The sequence below is a fragment of the Leucopleurus acutus genome (genome assembly GCF_964270905.1).
Source record: "Leucopleurus acutus genome assembly, chromosome: 7".
NCBI lineage: Eukaryota > Metazoa > Chordata > Mammalia > Artiodactyla > Delphinidae > Leucopleurus > Leucopleurus acutus.
Window position 1 is genome coordinate 89,593 of NC_139150.1, and position 26,556 is coordinate 116,148.

A 26,556-nucleotide genomic window follows, 5' to 3' on the forward strand; every position below is an offset into this window, starting at 1 on the left:
TCAGACGTTGCTTCTTAAAAAGAAGCCTCTGGCATTAGCTTTTCAAGCTGATCATGACTGGGAAAGCACTAGCTACGGGAAAGAATCCACCGCACCAGAAGTCAGCACCATGGCGAGCTCCCCTCTGTGGGCTCCGATCTCCTCCCCGGCAGCCGCCCAGTCTTCCTGGATTCAGGACACAGGGACTCCACCCTTCCCTCTGCTCAGGCCAAACACGCGGGCGTCACCCTCGCCTCCTCTCTCACCGTGTCCTGATCATCAGCTCATCGGCCTCCAAACCAGCCAGACACGTGCTACCGCCCCCCGGGCTGCTGCAGCAGCTTCTTAACTGGATGCTCACTCCCCACCAGCAGCCCAGGCATAAGATCAATGACCCCTCAGTGACCCCTCACTCCCTGCAAAAGGTGAAATCCACATGACTACCCACAGCCTGCCCTTTCCCTGACCTCACCCCTCACCAGCCACCCCAGCTTCTACTGCTTCTCGGACACATCAAGAATACCCCCACCCCGAGCAGCTACCACAGAGGCCCCTCCTGCGTGGACGTTTGCTTCTGTGTGTGAGGCCCGCACCAGGGGCCAGATGTGCACCAGACCTGCAGGTGGGCCAGAGGCCTGGGTCCCCCCTGTGCCCCTATGTGGTCAGCCCTGGGCAGAAGCTGGGCCCACTCCCTATGGACAACAGCTGGTTCAGCCCGTGCCAGGCCTGAATGACGAGGGTGCCCACATGTGACACCAAGATGAGGAAGGAAGAGAGATCTTTGAGATCAAAGGCTTAAAACCAAGGCTCACTTCATATCTTTTGTGGCACAAGGCAGGCTATTAATAAACAAAGAAATAAAGTTAATGTAATAGCTAAAGTCCAGAGAAACGACACTATTTGGGGAAAGTGTAAAAAGCCTAAGGATGCTTGTTCATCTGCTGCAAAGAACAAGTCGAAAACTCTGTCCAGGCAGCGCAGTGAAGCAGGCCTGATCTGAGCTCACCCTCCATATAAAGAAGAACTCCCACGGTGCCCAAAACGCATCTGCATAGGGCCAGATGTGCTGGGGGTCCCCAAGGGTGGGCCTGGCAGCAGCCCGCCCGATGCATTTACATAAGTGAACACAGATGGTGAAACCTCAGGAAAGGGCCCAAGGCAGGGTGTGCTGTCAGGACTCCTCTACCATAAGTCACTACAAAGAGCTCTTTTCTCCCCTCCTAGGGTCATGGGGAATGAGGGAGACACGTTCCACTCTCTGGCCTCCGCCCACAAGTGCATTCTCAAGCCAGGCGGGTGGACAGCCCCAGCCCACGGGTGTCCACGCCTGACAGCCATGGCGGGGGAGCCGTCCCACACACATCCGCGCAGGGAGGCCTCTGAGCGGACACCAGCCTGTGCTCCTCCAGGCCCCGCCCTGGTGCTGCCCTTGGCCACGCCCCCGAGCCTCAGGAACTGCAGCTCCCATCAGAACGGCACTGCTGGCCGGCTGGGTGCCCTGGGCCACTGAGCGGGTGCAAGCTGCTGGCAGCAGCGCCCCACTGCCCTGCCTCTCCTGATAGCGCAGCCCCCCGATCACTAAGGTGAGCACGCGGGAAGCCCGGGCCTGGCACACCAAGAAAAGCCCTTTGGACACCTTCTGTCCTCCCAGCCCTCTAGGGCTGCAGCCCCACTGGAGGCCTTGCAGCTGCCGCCGGGGAGCAGAGACAAGGTGGAGGAGGCGGGCCCGGCCTGGCGCTCTCAGGCTGACCTCCTCAGGGCCTCCTCTTCGGGCTGTCTTGAAGCCCAGGAGCCCTTAGGGAAGAACAAGCAGGGAAAGAAGAGAAACTGGAAAGGTCCGCTGCGGAGAAGCCAGTGTGACCAGGGCTGGGGGGTGGTCCCATCCTGAGTGAAGAAGCCAGTGAGCCTGGACCCACCTCCCCACAACGCACCTGAACAGCAGCATCAAGGCTTGTAGAAACGTCCGAAAGTTGTTGTGCCGGTTGATGCTGGTGTCGTCATCCAGGGCGATGTTTCCAAACACCTGAAGTGGAGAAGAAGGCTGCAGACCACTGCTGCTGGGTCTTCAGGAGCTGCAGCCGGGCAGGAGACGGTGTGTGTGCACGTGTGCACCCACATGGGACAGGACGCTGCCCTGAGCCAGATAAGCCCGACAGAAGCCGCCACCACTGCTGCCAGGGCTGGTGGCTTCCAGCTCCAGCAGCGTCTGTGCATTTCCAGGGTAGAGAAAACCTCTGGAGAGGCAAACGTATCCCTGTCCCACGGCCCAGCGTGCGCTGGCTCTGGCTCTGAGCCTGTCCAGGGATCTCCCAGAGTGACTAGTAAAAGGGGGGGACCCAGAGCTAAGTCTTGGTGGGCTCTGCCAGACAGAAGAAGGGAAGCGTTTTAAAATTCACTCTCTCATCAATGACTCCAAACCAGTAATTATACTGATATTACGATACGTCACTTGAACCTTTCTCTTTACACTTCTGTGCAAACATCACAATGGGTTTTCTATCCATTTTAATTTCTTTCTTTCAAGGTTAGAAATGCAAATGAGTCCCTAACTCTAAGCAGCTTAAACTCGAATCCAGATGAAAATGTACGAATCATCATCTATCCGTCAAAAATACAGACCAGGCTTTGGGACGAGGGGAAGATGGCAGAAGAGTAAGACGCGGAGATCACCTTCCTCCCCACAGATACACCAGAAATACATCTACACGTGGACCAACTCCTACAGAACACCTACTGAACGCTGGCAGAAGACCTCAGCCCTCCCAAAAGGCAAGAAACCCCCCACGTACCTGGGTAGGGCAAAAGAAAAAAGAATAAACCGAGACAAAAGAATAGGGACGGGACCTGCACCAGTGGGAGGGAGCTGTGAAGGAGGAAAGGTTTCCACACACTAGAAGCCCCATCGTGGGTGGAGACTGTGGGTGGCGGAGGGGGAAGCTTCGGCGCCGCGGAGGAGAGCGCAGCAACAGGGGTGCAGAGAGCAAAGCGGAGAGATTCCCGTACAGAGGATCGGTGCCGACCGGCACTCACCAGCCCGAGAGGCTTGTCTGCTCCCCCGCCAGGGCGGGCGGGGCTGGGAGCTGAGGCTCGGGCTTCGGTTGGAGCGCAGGGAGAGGACTGGGGTTGGCGGCGTGAACTCAGCCTGAAGGGGTTAGTGCACCACGGCTGGCCGGGAGGGAGTCCGGGGAAAAGTCTGGACCTGCCGAAGAGGCAAGAGACTTTTTCTTCCCTCTTTGTTTCCTGGTGCGCGAGGAGAGGGGATTAAGAGCGCTGCTTAAAGGAGCTCCAGAGACGGACGTGAGCCACGGCTAACAGCGCGGACCCCAGAGACGGGCGGGAGACGCTAAGGCCGCTGCTGCCGCCACCAAGAAGCCTGTGTGCGAGCACAGGTCACTTTCCACACCCCCCTTCCGGGGAGCCTGTGCAGCCCGCCACTGCCAGGGTCCCGGGATCCAGGGACAACTTCCCCAGAAGAACGCACCGCGCGCCTCAGGCTGGTGCAACGTCACGCCGGCCTCTGCCGCCGCAGGCCCGCCCCACACTCCGTGACCCTCCCTCCCCCGGCCTGAGTGCGCCAGAGCCCCCGAATCAGCGGCTCCTTTAACCCCGTCCTGTCTGAGCGAAGAACAGACGCCCTCCGGCGACCTACACGCAGAGGCGGGGCCAAATCCAAAGCTGAGCCCCGGGAGCTGTGAGAACAAAGAAGAGAAAGGGAAATCTCTCCCAGCAGCCTCAGGAGCAGCGGATTAAAGCTCCACAGTCAACTTGATGTACCTGCATCTGTGGAATACATGAATAGACAACGAGTCATCCCAAATTGAGGAGGTGGACTTGGAGAGCAAGATTTATGATTTTTTCCCCTTTTCCGCTTTTTGTGAGTGTGTATGTGTGTGCTTCTGTGTGCGATTTTGTCTGTATAGCTTTGCTTCCACCATTTGTCCTAGGGTTCTATCCGTTTCTTTTCTTAAAAAAATTTTTTTTCTTAATATTTTTTATTTTAATAACTTTATTTTATTTTATGTTACTTTATTTTATTTTATCTTCTTTCTTTCTTTCTTTCTTTTTCTTTCTTTCTTTCTTCTTTCTTTCTACTTTTTCTCCCTTTTATCCTGAGCCGTGTGGATGAAAGGCTCTTGGTGCAGGAGTCAGTGCTGTGCCTCTGAGGTGGGAGAGCCAACTTCAGGACACTGGTCCACAAGAGACCTCCCAGCTCCACATAATATCAAATGGCGAAAATCTCCCAGAGATCGCCATCTCAACACCAGCACCCAGCTTCACTCAACGACCAGCAAGCTACACTGCTGGACAGTCTATGCCAAACAACTAGCAAGACAGGAACACAACCCCACCCATTAGCAGAGAGGCTGCCTAAAATCATAATAAGTCCACAAACACCCCCAAAACACACCACCAGACGTGGACCTGCCCACCAGAAAGACAAGATCCAGCCTCATCTACCAAAACACAGGCACTAGTCCCCTCCACCAGGAAGCCTACACAACCCACTGAACCAACCTTAGCCACTGGGGACAGACACCAAAAACAACGGGAACTATGAACCTGCAGGCTGCAAAAAGGAGACCCCAAACACAGTAAGATAAGCAAAATGAGAAGACAGAAAAACACACAGCAGATGAAGGAGCAAGATAAAAACCCACCAGACCTAACAAATGAAGAGGAAATAGGCAGTCTACCTGAAAAAGAATTCAGAATAATGATAGTAAAGATGATCCAAAATCTTGGAAATAGAATAGAGAAAATGCAAGAAACATTTAACAAGGACCTAGAAGAACTAAAGATGAAACAAACAACAATGAACAACACAATAAATGAAATTAAAAATACTCTAGATGGGATCAATAGCAGAATAACTGAGGCAGAAGAACGGATAAGTGACCTGGAAGATAAAATAGTGGAAATAACTACTGCAGAGCAGAATAAAGAAAACAGAATGAAAAGAACTGAGGACAGTCTCAGAGACCTCTGGGACAACATTAAACGCACAAACATTCGAATTATAGGGGGTCCAGAAGAAGAAGAGAAAAAGAAAGGGACTGAGAAAATATTTGAAGAGATTATAGTTGAAAAGTCCCCTAATATGGGAAAGGAAATAGTTAATCAAGTCCAGGAAGCACAGAGAGTCCCATACAGGATAAATCCAAGGAGAAATACGCCAAGACACATATTAATCAAACTGTCAAAAGTTAAATACAAAGAAAGCATATTAAAAGCAGCAAGGGAAAAACAACAAGTAACACACAAGGGAATCCCCATAAGGTTAACAGCTGATCTCTCAGCAGAAACTCTGCAAGCCAGAAGGGAGTGGCAGGACATATTTAAAGTGATGAAGGAGAAAAACCTGCAACCAAGATTACTCTACCCAGCAAGGATCTCATTCAAATTTGATTAAAACCTTTACAGACAAGCAAAAGCTGAGAGAGTTCAGCACCACCAAACCAGCTTTACAACAAATGCTAAAGGAACTTCTCTAGGCAAGAAACACAAGAGAAGGAAAAGACCTACAATAATGAACCCCAAACAACTAAGAAAATGTGAATAGGAACATACATATCAATAATTACCTTAAATGTAAATGGACTAAATGCTCCCACCAAAAGACACAGATTGGCTGAATGGATACAAAAACAAAATCCATATATATGCTGTCTACAAGAGACCCATTTCAGACCTAGAGACACATACAGATTGAAAGTAAGGGGATGGAAAAAGATATTCCATGCAAATGGAAACCAAAAGAAAGCTGGCGTAGCAATTCTCATATCAGACAAAATAGACTTTAAAATAAAGACTATTACTAGAGACAAACAAGGACACTACATAATGATCAAAGGATCGATCCAAGAAGAAGATATAACAATTGTAAATATTTATGCACCCAACACAGGAGCACCTCAATACATAAGGGAAATACTAACAGCCATAAAAGGGGATATCGACAGTAACACATTCATAGTAGGGGACTTTAACACCCCACTTTCACCAATGGACAGATCATCTAAAATGAAAATAAATAAGGAAACACAAACTTTAAATGATACATTAAACAAGATGGACTTAATTGATATTTATAGGACATTCCATCCAAAAACAACAGAATACACATTTTTCTCAAGTGCTCATGGAACATTCTCCAGGATAGATCATATCTTGGGTCACAAATCAAGCCTTGGTAAATTTAAGAAAATTGAAATTGTATCAAGTATCTTTTCTGACCACAATGCTATGAGACTAGATATCAATTACAGGAAAAGATCTGTAAAAAATACAAACACATGGAGGCTAAACAATACACTACTTAATAACGAAGTGATCACTGAAGAAATCAAAAAGGAAATCAAAAAATACCTAGAAACAAATGACAATGGAGACACGACGACCCAAAACCTATGGGATGCAGCAAAAACAGTTCTAAGAGGGAAGTTTATAGCAATACAATCCTACCTTAAGAAACAGGAAACATCTCGAACAAACAACCTAACCTTGCACCTAAAGCAATTAGAGAAAGAAGAACAGAAAAACCCCAAAGTTAGCAGAAGGAAAGAAATCATAAAAATCAGGTCAGAAATAAATGAAAAAGAAATGAAGGAAATGAGAGCAAAGATCCATAAAACTAAAAGCTGGTTTTTGAGAAGATAAACAAAATTGATAAACCATTAGCCAGACTCACCAAGAAAAAAAGGGAGAAGACTCAAATCAATAGAATTAGAAATGAAAAAGGAGAAGTAGCAACTGACACTGCAGAAATACAAAAGATCATGAGAGATTACTACAAGCAACTCTAGGCCAATAAAATGGACAACCTGGAAGAAATGGACAAATTCTTAGAAATGCACAACCTGCCAAGACTGAATCAGGAAGAAATAGAAAATATGAACAGACCAATCACAAGCACTGAAATTGAAACTGTGATTAAATATCTTCCAACAAAGAAAAGCCCAGGACCAGATGGCTTTACAGGCAAATTCTACCAAACATTTAGAGAAGAGCTAACACCTATCCTTCTCAAACTCTTCCAAAATATAGCAGAGGGAGGAACACTCCCAAATTCATTCTATGAGGCCACACTTAATTCTAAAACCAGACAAGGATGTCACAAAGAAAGAAAACTATAGGCCAATATCACTGATGAACATAGATGCAAAAATCCTCAACAAAATACTAGCAAACAGCATCCAACAGCACATTAAAAGGATCATACACCATGATTAAGTTGGGTTGATTCCAGGAATGCAAGGATTCTTCAATATACGCAAATCAATCAACGTGATACACCATATTAACAAATTGAAGGAGAAAAACCATATGATCATCTCAATAGATGCAGAGAAAGCTTTCGACAAAATTCAACGCCCATTTATAATAAAAACCCTGTAGAAAGTAGCCATAGAGGGAACTCTCCTCAACATAATAAAGGCCATATATGACAGACCCACAGCCAACATCGTCCTCAATGGTGAAAAACTGAAAGCATTTCCACTAAGATCAGGAACAAGACAAGGTTGCCCACTCTCGCCACTCTTATTCAACATACTTTTGGAAGTTTTAGCCATAGCAATCACAGAAGAAAAGGAAATAAAAGGAATCCAAATCAGAAAAGAAGAAGTAAAGCTGTCACTGTTTGCAGATGACATGATACTACACATAGAGAATCCTAAAGATGCTACCAGAAAACTACTAGAGCTAATCAATGAATTTGGTAAAGTAGCAGGATACAAAATTAATGCACAGAAATCTCTGGCATTCCTATACACTAATGATGAAAAATCTGAAAGTGAAATCAAGAAAACACTCCCATTTACCACTGCAACAAAAAGAATAAAATATCTAGGAATAAACCTACCAAAGGAGACAAAAGACCTGTATGTAGAAAATTATAAGACACTGATGAAAGAAATTAAAGATGATACAAATAGATGGAGAGATATACCATGTTCTTGGATTGGAAGAATCAACATTGTGAAAATGACTCTACTACCCAAAGCAATCTACAGATTCAATGCAATCCCTATCAAACTACCACTGGCATTTTTCACAGAACTAGAACAAAAAATTTCACAATTTGTATGGAAACACAAAAGACCCCGAATTGCCAAAGCAATCTTGAGAACGAAAAACGGAGCTGGAGGAATCAGGCTCCCTGACTTCAGACTATACTACAAAAATACAGTAATCAAGACAGTATGGTACTGGCACAAAAACAGAAAGATAGATCAATGGAACAGGATAGAAAGCCCAGAGATAAACTCATGCACATATGGTCACCTTATCTTTGATAAAGGAGTCAGGAATGTACAGTGGAGAAAGGACAGCCTCTTCAATAAGTGGTGCTGGGAAAACTGGACAGGTACATGTAAAAGTATGAGATTAGATCACTCCCTAACACCATACACAAAAATAAGCTCAAAATGGGTTAAAGACCTAAATGTAAGGCCAGAAACTCTCAAACTCTTAGAGGAAAACATAGGCAGAACACTCTATGACATAAATCCCAGCAAAATCCTTTTTGACCCACCTCCTAGAGAAATGGAAATAAAAACAAAAATAAACAAATGGGACCTAATGAAACTTCAAAGCTTTTGCACAGCAAAGGAAACCATAAACAAGACCAAAAGACAACCCTCAGAATGGGAGAAAATATTTGCAAATGAAGCAACCGACAAAGGATTAATCTCCAAAATTTATAAGCAGCTCATGCAGCTCAATAACAAAAAACCAAACAACCCAATCCAAAAATGGGCAGAAGACCTAAATAGACATTTCTCCGAAGAAGATATACAGACTGCCAACAAACACATGAAAGAATGCTCAACATCATTAATCATTAGAGAAATGCAAATCAAAACTACAATGAGATATCATCTCACACCGGTCAGAATGGCCATCATCAAAAAAATCTAGAAACAATAAATGCTGGAGATGGTGTGGAGAAAAGGGAATACTCTTGCACTGCTGGTGGGAATGTGAATTGGTACAGCCACTATGGAGAACAGTATGGAGGTTCCTTAAAAAACTACCAATAGAACTACCATATGACCCAGCAATCCCAATACTGGGCATATACCCTGAGAAAACCATAATTCAAAAAGAGTCATGTACCAAAATGTTCATTGCAGCTCTATTTACAATAGCCCGGAGATGGAAACAACCTAAGTGTCCATCACTGGATGAATGGATAAAGAAGATGTGGCACATATATACAATGGAATATTACTCAACCATAAAAAGAAACGAAATTGAGCTATTTGTAATGAGGTAGATAGACCTAGAGTCTGTCATACAGAGTGAAGTAAGTCAGAAAGAGAAAGATAAATACCGTATCCTAACACATATATATGGAATGTAAGAAAAAAAAATGTCATGAAGAACCTAGGGGTAAGACAGGAATAAAGACACAAACCTACTAGAGAATGGACTTGAGGGCACGGGGAGGGGAAAGGGTAAGCTGTGACTAAGCGAGAGAGAGGCATGGACATATATACACTACCAAATGTAAGGTAGATAGCTACTGGGAAGCAGCCGCATAGCACAGGGAGATCAGCTTGGTGCTTTGTGACCGCCTGGAGGGGTGGAATAGGGAGGGTGGGAGGGAGGGAGACGCAAGAGGGAAGAGATATGGGAACATATGTATATGTATAACTGATTCACTTTGTTATAAAGCAGAAACTAACACACCATTGTAAAGCAATTATACTCTAATAAAGATGTAAAAAATAAATAAAAAATAAAATAAAATAAAGATCAGTGACATATGTCTTTGTATGCCCACATACCAAAGCAAGAAAAAATATATGTTTGTTTTAAACAGCATCAGATCTCAGCAAATTTTAAGCAAGACAACTTTTCAACCCCTGGAAATTGAGTTTAAAAATCAGTTTTCAGCTAACCTTTAGACACTGTCTCCTTCCACTACAAATTAACATTTGAGTCCGTCTCCCATCCTTACTACTGGAAAGTGGCCAGATGCCAAAAGTATCAACTGGGACACTGCTTTGTGTATTTTAAACATTTTCCCAAATAGCTGACAAAGCGTTCTTTGACAAAATAAAGGTAAGTTACGCAAAAGCTAATTTTGACCAGGACAGTGACCTGGTATGATCCTGTTGACTTTTTCCTTCAACAGCATATAATCTCCGGTACAGGATCAGGACGCTTGTCCTTCAGAAGTGCTGCTGGGCCAAAAGAATGACCAGCTGCTGCGCCGCAGGCCACTCGGCATCCTGCAGATGTGCTCAAACACTCCACCGCCGTGGGTGCCCAGCACCCAAGCAATCGTGCCCACCAGCGCCCTAGCACACCCCAGCAGGATTCCACTAGACAGCAGGGCCGGGCATCTGCCCACAAAGGGTGGCACTGCCTGGCCTCAGCCACAGAAGAGTCTTTCTGAGGATTAAGTTCATAAAGCGCTTAGAACGGCACCTGGCTCATAGAAACGTTGCCGAAGTGCGAACGTGCCATCGTTATCGTGCGATGGCCCCGCGCACACCCACCTGCATGCCGACGATGGCGTAGATGAAGAACAGCATGGCGATGAGCAGGCACACGTAGGGCAGCGCCTGTAGAGACACGGGAGGGCAGGTCAGCTCCAGGAGGGAGGACAGGTCAGCTCCAGGAGAGAGGCCTGCCCCCTGGCCTGAGCCTCATCGGCAGAGCGGATGGTGGCTGGGTCTCTGGGGCCACACTGGCCTCAGTTGACTGCAGACCCACCCCCCTGACCACCAAGCTACTGTCAACTCCTTCATCTACAAATCAAGCCATAAGAGCCACCTCAGCCCTTGGTGAGCATAAACAAGATACTCTCCATAAACCTGAAAGCGTCCTTACAAACCATCACGGGACAACGGGGGCCACGGGAGGTGTGAAAGCGTCCTTTCAAACCATCACGGGACAACGGGCGCCACGGGGGGTGTGAAAGCGTCCTTTCAAACCATCACGGGACAACGGGGGCCACGGGAGGTGTGGGCCCCGCCCCGGCCTTCCCGAGGAGGGCGCTCGGGCGGTGGCGGCAGAAGCCCCCCAGCCTGCGCGACAAGGGAGGGGTCAGGCCGCGCCTGGCCACGCCCAGCCTCACCTTGAAGGACTGGACGAAGGTCCAGAGCAGGATGCGGATGGTGTAGCCTTGGCGGAGCAGCTTGATGAGTCGGGCGGCGCGGAAGAGGCGGAGGAAGCTGAGGTTGATGAAGTTGTTCTGCAGGGAAGAGAGGTTATGCTCTGACCTTCGGGGACCAGCCTCCCACAGGCGCAGGGCGGCCACGCCCCACCCCACCTCCCCAAGTCACTGTGCCCCAAAGAAAAGCGGGTGAAGAGAGAGAACGGAACAAAAAGTCACCGCTTCACAGTCTAAGCAGCAATCAGCCACCAGGAAACCTTCCAAGAGTGAAGCTTGTCTTTGCAAACCGCTTCCCATGCAGCAAATCAGAGAAACGCCCTCCACAGGGAGGGGCAGAGGAAAGTCCCATGAAGCAGCCCCCCCGCTGCCACGTGGAAGGGGAGGATGCCTGAAGCCAGGCCTCCAACACTGACGGCCTCTCACAGGGCACGGCCCAGCCGCCCAGGGGCAGGGCTACCACACGGCCAGCAAAGCCCCGGCCTGCCTGGGGCCCAGCCGAGAGGCAGGCCCTTCCTCCGGGCCTGGGCAGTTGCCCGCACGCAGGTCACCGCAGGAGGCGTAGGTGGTGTCGGTCCTGCTGCCCACGCCAGGGAAGACACCTCTGCAGCCCACTACCCGGTGTCTGCCCCAGAGAGCCCAAGCCATCTCGCACGGCCCCCTCATCCAAAGGGTCGAAGTCAGGCACAAACGAACCCAACCGTCTCTGGACTGCACGGATGACCCGGGAGCGAGGCTTCCACCTTGGCCCAGGGGCGCCTGAATTCCTGGCCATCCCTTCCGGGGGCACGGCCCTGCTCGGCGTCCGTGAGTAGGCAGGGGTGCTCGCGGGCCCGGGCGGCTTCCTGCCCTGTCTGCTTGGAGACCAGGTGCCCACGCGCAGCCTGAGGTCAGCTTCCCCACACTTGGCTGCTTTGAAATATGCAAGCAGCTCAGGCTAGACACATTGTGCTGCCAGATGCAGTGGTCAAATACAGAGAAAAGAGAGCACAGGTGCAGCGGCAGAGCTCACGCAGGAGGCGGCGGGGCCTGGGCAGAGCCGCGTCCTCCCTCCAGGGCTGCCCATCTGGCCTTGGCTGGGACGAGGCATTGGTGGAGAGACGGGCCTCACTCCGCCCCTCCACTGCCTGTCTCAGGGGCTGGCTTCTTTGCTTCCCACCAGGGACTCTGGACTGTCTCTGCTGGCGAGGGGCTTACAGCTACCCTGGGGGATGGCTCCCGGGTTTTGGACAGTGCCACAGGGAGAGGGGGCAGTTGGCAGGCACGAGGAGGGCCAGCTGTGGCCCAGATCAGCACGCAGGCAGAGGTGGACCTCGGGGTGTGACCCTGGAGGGTGTACTCGTTTCCCTGCAGCTCCCTCACCGGCTCGCGCTGGGGCAAGAGGACCTCAGGGTGGATGAGACATATCCACACTCTCTGAGCCCCGTGGGCCTGAGGACTCTCAGGTGAGCCAGTCGCCTCGGGAGGACAGGCACAGGGATGCAAGGGGGGACTGCCTACGGTGCCAGGGTACCCTTTGTACAAGACAGTAAAGCACAGAAAGGGGGAGCTGCCACCTCAGGGGTGTCTGCTTTCAAACCACCTGCGCAGGTGGGTCTGGAGGGGCCGAGACCAAAGCAATTTGCTCAGACGGTTGGGACAGACAAGATTTCCTGAAAATACTGGGGGGAAATATAAGCTTCTGGGTAAGAAGGAAGAGACGGAGGCCACAGCGGGCAGCGGAAGGCACTGTTCGTTCCAGTTACTGGATGCGTGAACGCAGCCCCTTCCTACTTTCTGTTGAGACCCAGGTCCCAACCCTCCTCCCCAGCTTCTCTCTCGGGGCTCCACGGGCACGTAGGAGAAGGTGCACGTGCCAACAGACAGACAGCCCTAGAGAGCCGTGAGGGCGGAGGTGACAGCGCCCCCAGATGCCGCAACCACAGTGTGACAGGCTGAGTGCACCATGGCTGCACCCGCGCGCGAGCCGCCAGACACCACCATGCAGACTGCATGCGGGACAGCGGGGCAGCAAGCACACAGCGGCCTCCCCCTGGCTGCGCACCGCCACCCCTGGCCTCCGCCAACCCCCTGGAGGTGGACGCAACATGCCCCGCCCCCCAAGTCCATGGCTTCTGCTGTGCCCACGAGCAACCCCACCTACTTCCAAGCCAGGCCCCTCCTTATGGCCCCTGCCTCTGAGCCAGGAAAGGCCAGCTTTACAGCCCTCAACACGGAGCTGATTTACGCTGAGGGGACACTGGTCCCCAGCTCCACTGAGCGCCAGCTTCCACCTCTACACGATGGAGGTGTTAGGACATCATGCCCGGGGGCGAGGAATCCCTGAGAAAAGGAACTTACGGTGCATTGAGCACTGAAACGCCGCCACAGAGGCAAACGGAGCCCAGGCCGAGGCCCACGTCTCCTACATCCAAGCGCATCACTGCCTCTGGTCAGAGTCACAGCACAATGAGGTGCCCCCCCCACACCGTGCACGTGTCGGGGACCACACACGTGCCAGGGATGAGGTGCAGCAGAGCGTGGGACAAGCTGCTCTCCTACTCAGCTTCATTCTCAAGGGGACCGATGATGGGAGAGAGAGAGAAAGGAGAGAAAGCCTGTGGAGAAAGCCCACACACGCACAGTACCCTGGACATTGACATGAAGGCAGAGGAGGGCACAGAGCGGGTGCACAGGAAGGGCTGAGCAGAGGCCTGGTGCCACGAGCAGAGCCTGTGCGAAAGATGTGGCCTGGTATTTCGGCAGCATCAAACAGCCTTTTCTCAAAACTCCAGCTTTTCTGCTCCGATTGTGAAACCCTTTATCACAAGCGTTCACTTTCTGTAGCAGGAATCTCAGAATCTGCTCCTTTGCACGAACTTGCAGGCATGGCCTCAGCTCACTCTGCTCCCAGCATCTTCTCTCTCCCCTCACCCGGAAGGAGGCTCCGTCCACACCTCCTGCACGGGCTCCACACAAGCTCGCTGACCAGGGCACACAAGAATCAGCGACGCTGGATGAGGGCCCAGCCCTCTGCTCCCTCCTGGGGCAGTGCCCCTCTTTCTACTCAGGCCAACCCCCCAGCCTGGTGCCCCCAGCCAGGCCCCCACGGAAGATACGTCCAGGAAGGACCCTACAGGAGACCTTGTCAGAGGCCACTGGGCAGAGCCGAGTCCGCTCGGTCTGCCAGTGGAGACAGAGCAGAAGGGACATGACTGTGCAGCAGAAACCATGGACTTTTCGGGGATCAGGTCCAAACTCACATCCTGCAAAACCTCCCCAATTCTGAGCCAGTCTCGTCACTTACCTGCCTCTCACTCAGAAGCCCCTACCTCCTCGCTCAGCCCAAGGCCAGTTCCTGTGATCAGGTGGTCCCTGGGGGGCCCTCATAAGCCCCGGCTGGACCCCAGGAGCCAGGACAGTGCGTGAGAGGCCAGAGGGGCGGGTGCAGCTGGGCTCTGAGCACAGGAGGGCAGCGGCGAGGGGTGACAGGAAGCAGAAGGGAGGAGGACCGGAGCAAGCAAAGCGAGGAGTTTTAAGAACTATTTAAAGTCATGAAACCAACCGTTTCCTATATGTGATGTTTTCATGGATGGACATTTGCGTATTATTTACAAATTGGGATGTTTGAGCGGCAGGAGCACAACATACAGACGGAGACATGGTTTTCGCATTGTATGTTGGTTGGGTGACGTGAGTCAGCAGGTAGGTGAGGGTAAATCAAGAACAGAAACAAAACAAAAGAGAAAATGAGTCACCAACACAAGCAAAACTCAAACTCTGAACACTTCACTGGAAATTTTTAGGATTTGGGTAAACTTGGCATATTTTGCTTAAAATGTACCGAATCAAAACACATTTTTGAAATCTGTAGGTTATGCAGACAGGGGCATCATTTGCATTTCTGTTTGTAATGCAAATCCAAAGATGACTCACAGACACTTATTTTTTTATTTCCAGGCAAAGAAATCAATGTCAGTTTTATACTTGCTTAGAGTGCGTTCTCTACGTGACCCTGGTTAAGACTGTTGCTCTATGGTGATTTTTAAGTCCGGGGTGGGAACTGACACTCATATTTTTGCCTAAGGAAAAAAAAGTGCATCCACAAAGTAACACATGAAGTGACTACAATGGAGAAAGAAAAAAAGACACCGAAATCCACAAGACGGCTTCCTTTCACCTTTCCTCCTCCAGGCAGGAGAGGGTGAAGACCGCCCTCTGAAACCACTAGTGGCCGGGGCAGCTGAGCTTTCAGACCAAGCAGCTTCTCAGCCCTCCTGCCAGCCCTGCTGGGCGTCCAGGATTGGTGGTGGCTACCCTGGAGGTCTTGCTGGGATTAAGTTCTCGAACATCTGCAAGCCGCCCTCCCTTGAGTTTCCAGCAGCTGAGGGGCCTCTCTGTGGGGAGGTGCCCCTGGGAGACAGCGCCTCTGCGACATCAGCCGGGCACCCCTGCCTGCCCCACCTGTGGGTGCCCTCCCAGCCGTCACCCCTCTGCCGAGGGGGCACACACACGCCCAAACCCCCAGGGCTGTGTCCTTGCAGTTGGGAGCCCAGTGTCAGGATGCCTTTGTCTGGGGCATAAGGACTCCTGTGCCCAAGGAGGCGGAGCGCCTAGGCAGAAACCACGCTGGGGAACTACTTCTGGGTGAGAAGAGGTGCACAGCGAAGGGGCAGCGCCCGGGCAATGCTGCAAGGCCAGCAGCCAGGGGAACAAATCACCATGTTTTGTTGTTAAGATGGCAGCTTTCAGCTTTTTGCCTGGATTATTCAGATCACTGACTTTTCAAAACCATGAAACAACTCACATAAACAAAGGAATACGTGCAAGTCTATGTACACACATGTATTTTAAATAAAGGTAATACAAGATCCATATATTCGTCATCCAGCCTAAAACACGGAACGTCACCGTTACTTTGGAAGCCCTGCGTGTCTCTCTCTTCCCCAGATGTAGTGACTATCCTTAATTCTTGTTAATAATTGCTTTTCTTCACTGTTTTACCTCTAACTCTTAAAACACGTTTATACTTGCCTGTTCTTAACTCTGTGACGGGATTAGACTACACGTGGCCCTCTTGGGCTCAGGCAAACCTGTGCTCTCACTCTGAGCAAACACCGCTTTGGGGAAGCATCCTCTCGATAAGGGTGCCATTCACTGTGTCAATAAACCACTTCTGCCGCTGCTGCTGCGAACAACGCTGCCATGAACATCCGTGTGAAAACATCTCCAGGTTCCTCCGCCAGGCACCCTGGGCAGGCACACACGCCCGCCCCTCCAGCGAGGCCGAGCTGACCGACACCCAGCAGCAGTGTCCACATCCTCGCCTACAGCCGGCAGCCTCAGGGTTTCTGTTTGACAAACGCTGGGTGTGGAATGGCATCTCAGTGCCGTTTCACTTTGTACTTCTTTGATTACAAGTAAGGTTGAGTATCTTTCTGTGGCCACTTGTGTTTTCTATTTTGGAAGATGCCCCACCGTACCTTCTGCTCCCAGAAGAGCCTTGCACGTTCTGGACGCTAACCTCCACCGCGAGCCTGGAAGGCCTCCGCCCTCCAGCCTTTTGCTCACTACATGCTGGCCTCACGCTCTTTTCCCCCATGGATCTCATCCCATCTCATCTTACAGGCTCACGATTCCTAGCCGTACGTCACTGGCCTGCGTCTCCTCCGGCTGCCCGCTGGACGACTCCTGGGAGGACAGCAGGACTGAACTCTAACATGGACAAAGTGCAGCCGGACCGTCCTCGGCAAACCTGTTCCTCACAATTCCCTCCCTTTTCAGTGAATGACAACCCACTTCTCCAAGCGCACAGACGACAAAGTATGATGCCATCCTTGCCTCATCTTTCACCCCCACGTCCGACCCATCTGCAGCTCTACCTGGAAATTACACCCAGAACTTGACGATGTCTGACCACATCCCAGCTCCCAGCTCCTCTCCTGGCTCACAGCAGTAACGCTCGGCCGCACACACATCCTCCAAGGCCCACTACCCAGTTGTCAGCACTTACATCTTTGTTTCTGAGAGCTTTCCCAGGCCAGGACACAATACCCAGGCCCTAACATTAATGAAGGGTGAACTGCTGAAAAAATAATTCTCTGGCCCCCTCCCCCCAGCAGCCTTCAACCCGCGGCAGACAGCGGCTGCTGGGAGAGCCCTGGGGTAGTAACGGTAGCTGACTTGATAGCGCCTTTCCTGGGCTGCCTGCCTCTCTGCTGGCTTCCAGGTGAACGACATGCACCACATTCTTGTCTCAGGGTCTGTTTCTGGGGGAACCCAGCTAAGACAGCCCTGACTGGTCTCACTGCCTCTGCCTGTGCCCTGCACAATATTCTCAACAAAGCTGCCAGGGCTGTGCTCTTAAATGCCAGGTCGTGTCACTCCTCTCCAAAAAACCCTCCAAATCCTCCCATCTCACTCAAAAGAAAAGCCAAGGTTTACCGACTGCAAGGTCTTCACTGTGCAGCCACAGCGCCCACTCTTTCTTCACCCCTGGTGGGGTCTCTGCACTCCCTGCCCCCCAGCTGGCACCTGCTCAGGTTCCTTGCGAGTCCAGACTTCCTGACCTGGGGTCGCCGTCTCAGTGGCACACAATCACGGCTCCCCAGTGTCTCACACCCCCTCTGCTTTGCCTTCTCCCTGGTCACTGTCTGACACCATGTGTCTTTCCCATTAGAATAAGCGGGGATTTTCATCTTTTGTCCCAGCACTTAGAATAGTGCTTAGCACATGACAGGCACTGCATAAACATTTTAACGCGTATACATGAAGGAATGTGATGCAAATATCCTTCCCCTTTCGTGGATTGGCCTTTCTCCTTTTGATACACAGAAATTTTATATTATACAATTTTTTTTCCAGTTATGGTTGGTGCTTTATATATATTTTTTGCTTAACAAATCAGTCCTTATCTCAAGGTCTTAAAAATAATCTCTTGTATTTTCTTCTAAGAGCTTTAAAGTTTCTGTCTCTTATATTTAAGTCTTTTCCTCCATTTGCAGTACTTTTGTGAATGGTGCAAGCCAAGACCCAATTCCTCTTTCTCCTGTACTGATCATTAGCTACGCCCACAGACGGTCACACGCAAGTGGGCCTGATTCCAGGCTCCTGGGCTACCCCACGCGGTCTAAACTGCTACCGCTCTGCAGGAAGCCGCCGCCCTGGCGCGGCCCCAGGGGCACCTTCTTACTATTAGGCATCTTGGCTACTTGGGAGGCTTTGCTCTTCCTTATAAATTTTAGAAGCAGCTTTTGTCAAATTCCAAAACAAAGAGACAAACAAACAAAAAGAAAAACAAAATCATTGGTGTTTTTATTGAAATTGCATTGAATCTACAGATCAGTTGGGAGGAACTGTCATCTCTATGGCACTGGCACTACTTACTAATTAACATCATGTATAACTCCATCTATTCAAGTCTCGTTTAGCATCTTCCAATAAAGCTTAGTAATTTTCCACAAAGAGGTCCTGCACGCGTACCTTGTCAGGTCTATTGTCAGGACTGCTGGCGCCGTAATGAAACGCAGCAAACTTACTTGAGCAATCTCACATTTAATCCATTTTAGATTACTCTGGATTTCATCCACAGACGGCTCGTCTTCATGGGCCATGTGCCACCAGCCCAGCAACAGCCCAGTGCACTGTGGAAGTGCTACATCCGGGGCCACACCTGGGCAAGCCTAGAGGGCACCGTCACACAACGGCTGGCCTGGCCCCCACACCGCTCACCTCTGCGGCACCACTGTCTCCTCCTCAGCTCACCCTCCCCAGCACATCATGGGATGATCACTAAATGTCGAGGAAAGCTCCAACCTGGTTATGGAGGACTGGCTTAATGCACTGGTGCAGGCCTCACCAGAGCCCCAGGCGGCGTCGGCCTGAAAGACAGTGGTGAGGCAGAGCTCTGGCGATGTGCCCAATCCGCCACAGTACGTGTGTGTGCGTGTGTGTGTGTGTGTGCGTGAAGTTGCTGGTGGTAAGGACCACAGGGTCCTAGGCAAAGGCTACAGCTTGGTCAGGCCTCTGGAGGGAACAAAGTTTGTGGCAGAGGCCACCTCTGGATGTGGGAATGGGCACCATGTGCAGGTCTAGGCATCACATGTTAACGTCCACCCCAGACACCTACAGCCGTAGGGACACGAAAACCCCATGCGCCTTAGGCTGTGTGGACAACAGATGTCAGCAAGCCTCTGTCTTCCCAGCCCCCACTCACACGGCAGACCCACAAAGGCAGTGACTGTGACGGCTGGGATAAAGGCTGCGCCTGGCAAGGCTGATCCAGCCACGGCCACGACTGAACACCAGCTCGTAGTGAGCAGAGACCACCTTTAGGCCTCTACAGGGAACCACGTCTGAGCTGTCACTCAGCCACTTGGTGGTAAGTTGCCTACCTGAGAACCCTTCACCCAGAAGCAACAGTGATTTGTCTCAACGAGGATCACTCATATCTTGGGTGCGGGCCTGCCTCTGCTGATGCCCTAGCGTCAGAGATTTACCAACAGGGGACGCCACATGCCATCAACTCAGAGCAAGCGGAGGGCGGGCAAAGGAACAGGAGACCCAGGACCCACCGGCGTGTCACACTCCACATGACTCAGGAGGTGTCGCTCTGATAAAATGCTGACATGGCCTCTTACAGGCACAGAAAAGAGCTGGCCTGATGGGGCACCTCAGGGGGTTCAGGGTGCTGCACTTCAAGATGAACTGACGGCCAACAGACATACTGGGTGCCTGACCTGTAAACCGCATGGATCCAGGAAGCAGGGGCCAAAGCGGAGGTGGCCCCTGTCACCATGACTCCAGCAGCCCGCTGGGACTTTGTGTCACCATCCCCACAAATTCAGGCTAGGCGCATCTCGGGGTCCTGACTCAAAGGGGCTGGAGACCACTTCCACTGTGGGACACAGGAAGGCCGTGGTGGCTCCTGTCGCTCTGGGTTCCCCAGAGTTTCCACGCTGGCCAGGGTGTGAAGGGCAGAGCTGCCCCTGCACAGGGGCAGGGAGAAGTCTGTCTGGAAATCAGGGGCTCCCGGGGCCTTTCTAGAGGTTCCTGGGTCCAGTCTGAACTGTGCCTGGACCATCACAGCAGCCAGAGCCACACAGGGAATGGCAAGCAGGGCCCGGGCCGCACAGCACAGAGGGCTGGGTCACCTGGAGAGACCAGCAACCAGAGCAGCAGAGGGCTGGCCAGAGGTGAGGGGACCCTGGCGATGACGTGAATCCCCAGCACAGCAGCAGGTGCCCTGCTCCTCCTATCAACCCTCTCCTCCCAGAAGTCGTGAGCAGCACCACCCTGAAGACAGCAACGGGACCCGACATGAGGCGTGGGCAGAGCCAGGTTGAGCCAGGGCTGCGAGCAGATGCCCCCACCCTGCACGTGGCCCTTCACCTGCAGCAGCGCAGGCGGCCAGAGCTTGCTTCGCCTGCCCTCGGGGCGCTCGGGTGTCTGGGAATCGACACCCCGGGCACGGCCTTTAGCCGAGGACTGGTGGGCACAGAGGTAAGAACTCTGCAGCTCTGAGGTGTGACCCACCCTGTCTCCAGAGCCCCTGGGGGATGACGCAATTCACCGGCACCTCTGGTCCTTCTCTCCCCATCCACCTCCCCAAACCTCTCTCCACGGGTTCTGCCTCAGAACACGTCCTAAGACATAACTTCTATAAGAACCTTCGCCTTGGTGTCTGTTCCTAGAGAATTCAACCTAAGAAAAATAAATGTGGTTTTTGCCATTTAGTTCTAACTTAACATGTGCTGAAAGAATACCGCTTTATGACTCAGACTCTTTCAAATTTGTTGAGACAAGTTCATGTTCTAGCCCTCAGTCAGTTTTTAGATATAATCCATGTATTTTAGTAAGAATAAGAATCTCCAGCATGTGTACACACACACACACACACACACACACACACACACACACACACACCACGTATATGTAAAACAAACTTAATACTTTAAAATATTCTAAATTCTTACTGGTTTTAGTTTGTATCTTTTTGGCACCAGTTGTTAGATGTGCATGTATTAGATAAACACAAATTTAGGAGATCCTTATCTTCCTGGTCACTTGTTACCATGGAGCTCCCTGGTGATTCTCAGGCCACCAGCCTGGAAGACCTCCTGGGAACCAATTTCTTATCCAAGAAAAAGCATTTGCCGAGAGGACACCCACCCTCCCCCCTCCAAACTCATCCCCACACTCGCCTCTGGAGAGGAGCTTCCATCTCCAGAGCTCGTGGGGAATTCTGCTCCGAGGAGGCGCTAACGCCACCAGGGCCTGGAGGCTCAGTGAGGGAACACCTCTGGAAGGAAACCACTTGGGGCCCTGCAGGGGCAGGAGATGCTACTTACCGCAATCTCTGTTACTAAAACATCAGTAATACTTCCCAACACGGTGACGAAGTCAAAGACGTTCCAGGCGTCTCTGAAATAGTTCTGGAGAGAAGGAAGGGCAGTTAGTGTGGGGCCGGTGAGGGCTCTGCCACACAAGGAGCTGCAGGAGGTGGCCTCTCGTCAAGAAGGCGGCGAGTGGACAGACGCACCGCCTCGGGTGGGAGTGCACGAGGCCACGCATCAGAGGGAAGGAGCCCGGCCCCACCCGCTCCCAGGAGCAGGGCGGGGGCAGAGGTGCGGGCAGCCCCCGGCAGCCCCCTCCCTGGGGCCCCTCCAGGGTCACTTGTCTTGTGGGGGTTCAGGGAATCCCCAGCTCCAAACGGTGGGCCCCCGAAGGTCCCCTGAAGAGGGGGAGCCAGCATGCAGACACCTAAAGGCCAGGAGGGGCCAAGGCACGTACCAGCACCCCGAAGGCGATGATCTTGAGCGCGCACTCCATGGAGAACATGGACGTGAACACGATGTTCAGACACTTCAACATCAGCTCGTACTCGTAGGGCGCGTCATAGAACTGCCCGGGGAAGGGGCACCGTTGGCCCCAGGCCTGGCTGCCCTGAGACACCCCACGGGGCTCACGATGACCTCCTGTCACACATGCCTGCTGCACGAGGACCCCCTCCCGGTTCCCCTCGTCTCCCAGAACCTTCTCACGATCTCAGCCCACGGACGACTGGGGGCCCAGGGTTGCGCAGGCACCCTGAGCTGACCAGCACTCGGGGCGACGCCCACTCCTGCACATACCCCAGAAGGAAGCCAACCCTCCGCCAGGCTGGAGTCGGGTTCCCGCCCCACAGGCACCGGGATCCACCACGCAGGCCCCACGCACCTTCATCATCAGCACCACAGTGTTCAGGGCTATCATGGCCATGATGAAATACTCGAAGGGTGGCGAGACCACGAACGTCCACGTCTTGTACTGGAACGACTGCTTGTTCTGGGGCATGTACCGCGTCAGGGGTCTGGCGCTGATGGCGAAGTCGATGCAAGCCCTCTGCACAGGAAGGAAGGGGCAGGGGGAGCTGGGACCCTGCGGAGCCCCTGCACACCCCCCGCCCTCATCCAGAAGGCCTCCTCTGGGCAGCCCTCCCTGCCCTGTGCTGGCCAGTGGCTCCCACGCAGAGGGGAGCCCAGGGGCCCTGCCTACACTGCCCAAGGAGAGCCCGCGAGGAGATGAAGTGGGAGGGGAGTCGCCTACCTCATTCTTCTCCAGGCTGCATTCAGACATGACCTTGTCCCCCTGCTCCTGGAAGGTGATGATGATCAAGGCCACAAAGATGTTGACGAAAAAGAAGGGGAAGACCACGAAGTAGACCACGTAGAAGATGGACAGCTCCATGCGGTACCCAGGGCTCGGGCCCTGCTCCTCATAGGTGGCGTCCACCGAGTGTTTCAGCACCCTGGGCCAAGAACCAGTGCCAAGCATCAGGGGAGCCCAGGAGGATACAACCCCGGGAAAGACGAGACCCGTGTCACAGGTGAGGCTTCTGTGGCTGAGCCCAGAGACGGTGCCATGTGCGGGCCAGGCCTGCTCCTCAGGAGGGCCATGGCTCCCGGCGGGGGCCTGTCTCGCCAGTAGGGCTTATACTCAGGGCTACTGGGGGAACCTCCTAGAGGATGCCTCAGTGTGCCTGAGGTCCTATCCCCTGGAGGAGAGGTGGGAGAGGTCCAGCAGTCCTGTGCTGCCTGGCTCTCTCCCACCTCACACCAGGTAATCTGCTCACACCCAGCTTTACCTGTCGCCAGAAAGCCTTGGGCTGAGCAGGGTCACCTGGAAGAACATCGATCCTGCCTTCTGAAGGGTGGTCTTCTCAGCCCCAAAGGAAGCCCCTGGAACCCACGCATCCCTTGGACTCCCCTTAACTGCGGCCAGAGGCTAGCACAGGGAGACGCCAAGGGGCCCATCTTCCCTCCGGCCCCCAGCCACTAAACAAGGGTTTTCAGGAGGTCACGGTGCTGTGCTCTTGGCTAATCTCCTGCTTCCCAGGCTGCCCACCCTCGAAGGGCAGGGCCATGTCTCACCCGGTAAGTACAAGAGCCCGGGGGGTGTTTGCTTAGTGACGGACGCAGAGTCTACGCTCCCCACTCTGGCTGCCCCTCTGCTCTAGCCTGACCAGCCAGGGGGGCACTCACATGGGCCACCCTTCCCCCGTGGACACTGTGAACAGGGTCAGCAGGGCCCAGAGCACGTTGTCGTAGTGGAAGTCGTATTTCTTCCACTGCCGCGGCTGAGCCTCCACCTCCTCCTTCTCATAATCCAAGTACTGGCCCCTGGGAGCGGGAACACAGAGGAAGTCAGAGGTTAGAGACGAAGGGTCCAAATAAACCCCTGTGTCTGCGGTCTACTGAACTTTGAAAAGGGTCATCCATTCAGTGGAGAAAGAACCGTCTTTTCAACAGGTGGTGCTGAAAGCACTGGGTATCTACAGGTAAGAAAATGAATGTGGACCCCGCCTCACTCCATGTATACAAATTAGCTCAAAATGGATCAAAGACCTAAATGTAAGAGCTAATACTATAAGACTCTTAGAAGAAAGCACAGGGGGGCTCAGAACAGATAAATTGGACTTCATCAAAACTGAAAGCTCTTTTTGTGCTTCAAAGGACATCATCCACACACAGAATGGGACAAAATATTGAAAATCATCTATCTGACAAGGGACTCGTATCAGGGCTATATTAAGAACAATTACAATCGGTTATAAAAAGGACGGGGCTTCCCTGCTGGCGCAGTGGTTGAGAGCCCGCCTGCCGATGCAGGGGACATGGGTTCGTGCCCCGGTCCGGGAGGATCCCACATGCCGCGGAGCAGCTGGGCCCGTGAGCCGTGGCCGCTGAGCCTGCGCGTCCGGAGCCTGTGCTCCGCAACGGGAGAGGCCACAGCAGTGAGAGGCCCGCGTACCGCAAAAAAAAAAAAAAAAAAAAAAAAAAATGGGTAAAAGATCTGAATAGACATTTTTGTAAAGAAGACCCACAAATGGTCAATATGCACATGAAAAGAGGCTCCATGTCGTGAATCATCAGGGAAACGCAAATCAAACCACAATGAGATACCACTTTATACCCACTAGCACGGCTATAATTACATTTTTAAAAAGGAAAATAACAAGTATTGGCAAGGACGTGGAGAAATCGCAACTCCCAGACACTGCTGGTGGGAACACAAAATCGTTCAGCCACTTTGGAAAACAGTCTGGCAGTTCCTGAAACTGATAAAGAGAATCATCATGTGACCCAGCAACCTCACTTCTGCGTTCATACTCGAGAGAAATGAAAACACGTATCCACAGAAAAAGCTGTACACATGTTCAAAGCAGCAGTAATCACAACGGCCAAAATGTCCACCAACAGATAACTGGCTCAGTACAATGAGGTGTAACTTAAGAAGGAATAAACATCTGGCCATTAAAGGGGACGAAGTACTGCACAGGCCACAGCACTAGTGGTAGAAGCTGGACACACAAGACCCCAGATCACAGGACTCCGTTATGTGACGTGTCCAGGACGGCATCCACACGGCACCACCCTCCCCCTCGCTCCTCCCGGAGGGCGCCTCTCCTGTCTGCTGCTCTGCTGGGGCCCAAGGCCTCAGGGGGGACGGGGAGGTGGCTCCAACCCCGGGGCGGCCCTCTGACCTCAGGGCCCAGCCTGGATCGCGAGGGCCGACGGGACGCCCGGCAGTGGCCACGCGGAGCTCCCTGAGGTGTGCGGGCAGCAAGGGCCCATCCTGCCGGGGAGGCGCGGCGCTGGGGACAGAGGAGCCGCCCTGCCCGGTTTACCTGCAGTCCCGCTCCAGCTCCTTGGACTCGTCGGTGCAGTAGAAAAACTTCCCCTTGAAGAGCTGCACCGCGATGACGGCAAATATGAACATGAAGAGCATGTAGACAATCAAGATGTTGAGGACGTTCTTCAGGGAGTTCACCACACAGTCAAACACAGCCTGCGGGAGGGCGGAGCCGTGAGGGGCGGGGCCCAGGGGCGGGGCCACCGCAAGGGTCTGGACCGGGACCGGAGGCCTTGTGTGAGAAGCTGCCTGTGCCGTCCTGCTCCAGAAGGATGATCCTGGACTGGACGGGGTGCGCAGGAGGGGCTAAAAAAGGTGCTGCGGGCAGGGGGGCCAGATGCCGAGGGGAACCTGGGGCTGGGGTCAGGCCTCTCTGCCAGGCCACGGGCTGGCGCGGAGGGGAGGAGCAGGGCCGGGCTGAGGACCATGCCTGGCCCCTGCCTATTGGTGGGAAGTGGGATGGGGGAGTGGTGATGCGGAGGCCAGCTCAGGACAGGGACTTGGGGCATGTCCATGAACCAGAGGAGACTCCCGTCTGTTAGCACTGCCCGGGCCGCCTGTCAGGGGCTCTCACTGTTCTCCAGTGAGCCTTTCCCTGCTGCCCTGGCCCCGGTTCCGGCTGGCTGTGCACAAAGGCAGATCCACGACCATCTCCCGAGACCCCATCTGGCACACTCCAGACACAAGCAGCTGCCTTGGCAGCGCAGACCCTGCCCACCCCCCCCGGAGCCTCCATCACCCCCAGAGCCACTCCTTCACACGCGGCTCTAAGCAAACTGCCTGCCGTAGCCCCCATCGCTTAGGGTCTCCACGGCCCGCCTGTCCAAGCTGCTCCGAACGCTACTGCACACAGTCTTGGAGGATTAAGTGAGTTTAAATACAAGCTCAGCAACTATTAGATTGTAGCACAATTCTAAAGCCACACCCACGCTTCCGGGAACCCCCGCCCTCCCCGCATCTCCCTGTGAGCCCACCTCCCTCTCTCCGCAGCCCCTCCCCCTGCACTACAGCTGCTGATGAAACCCGCTGTCCCATCGGGCACCCCTGGGTTGAGGAAGAGGAGCCTTACAGGACACTGCGGAGAATGAGCCCCTCGGGGAGGGTCACAGAGCCGAGAGCCCGCCCCACGCACGCGACACAGGGCCTCCCCTCAGCCCTGCTCATCTTCACCCCACGCGGGAAGCTGCAGGGGACCAGGCCAGTTACACATGTGCACCCCACAACGCACACCTACATGTACACGTGTGCACATGCATGCACACACGCACAATCTACACGTGCATGTGTGCCCACACGCACAC

The 26,556-nt window shown here is 52.7% G+C and overlaps 1 protein-coding gene across 3 annotated transcripts in view; it reads right to left on the minus strand.

Moving 5' to 3' along the window:
- The window catches only part of CACNA1B (calcium voltage-gated channel subunit alpha1 B), a gene marked incomplete at both ends in the record, with an annotated part of 193,726 nt that overhangs the window by 26,142 nt on the left and 141,028 nt on the right, over positions 1-26,556 (minus strand). For all 3 annotated transcript variants that reach the window (XM_082842376.1, XM_082842375.1, XM_082842377.1), the window contains 9 exons: positions 1,911-2,002; positions 10,488-10,553; positions 11,069-11,185; positions 21,433-21,516; positions 21,875-21,985; positions 22,301-22,465; positions 22,670-22,871; positions 23,605-23,742; positions 25,251-25,411. In XM_082842376.1, the coding sequence (XP_082698502.1) occupies positions 1,911-2,002; positions 10,488-10,553; positions 11,069-11,185; positions 21,433-21,516; positions 21,875-21,985; positions 22,301-22,465; positions 22,670-22,871; positions 23,605-23,742; positions 25,251-25,411 (1,136 nt within the window). The remainder of the gene's footprint in view (positions 1-1,910; positions 2,003-10,487; positions 10,554-11,068; positions 11,186-21,432; positions 21,517-21,874; positions 21,986-22,300; positions 22,466-22,669; positions 22,872-23,604; positions 23,743-25,250; positions 25,412-26,556) is intronic.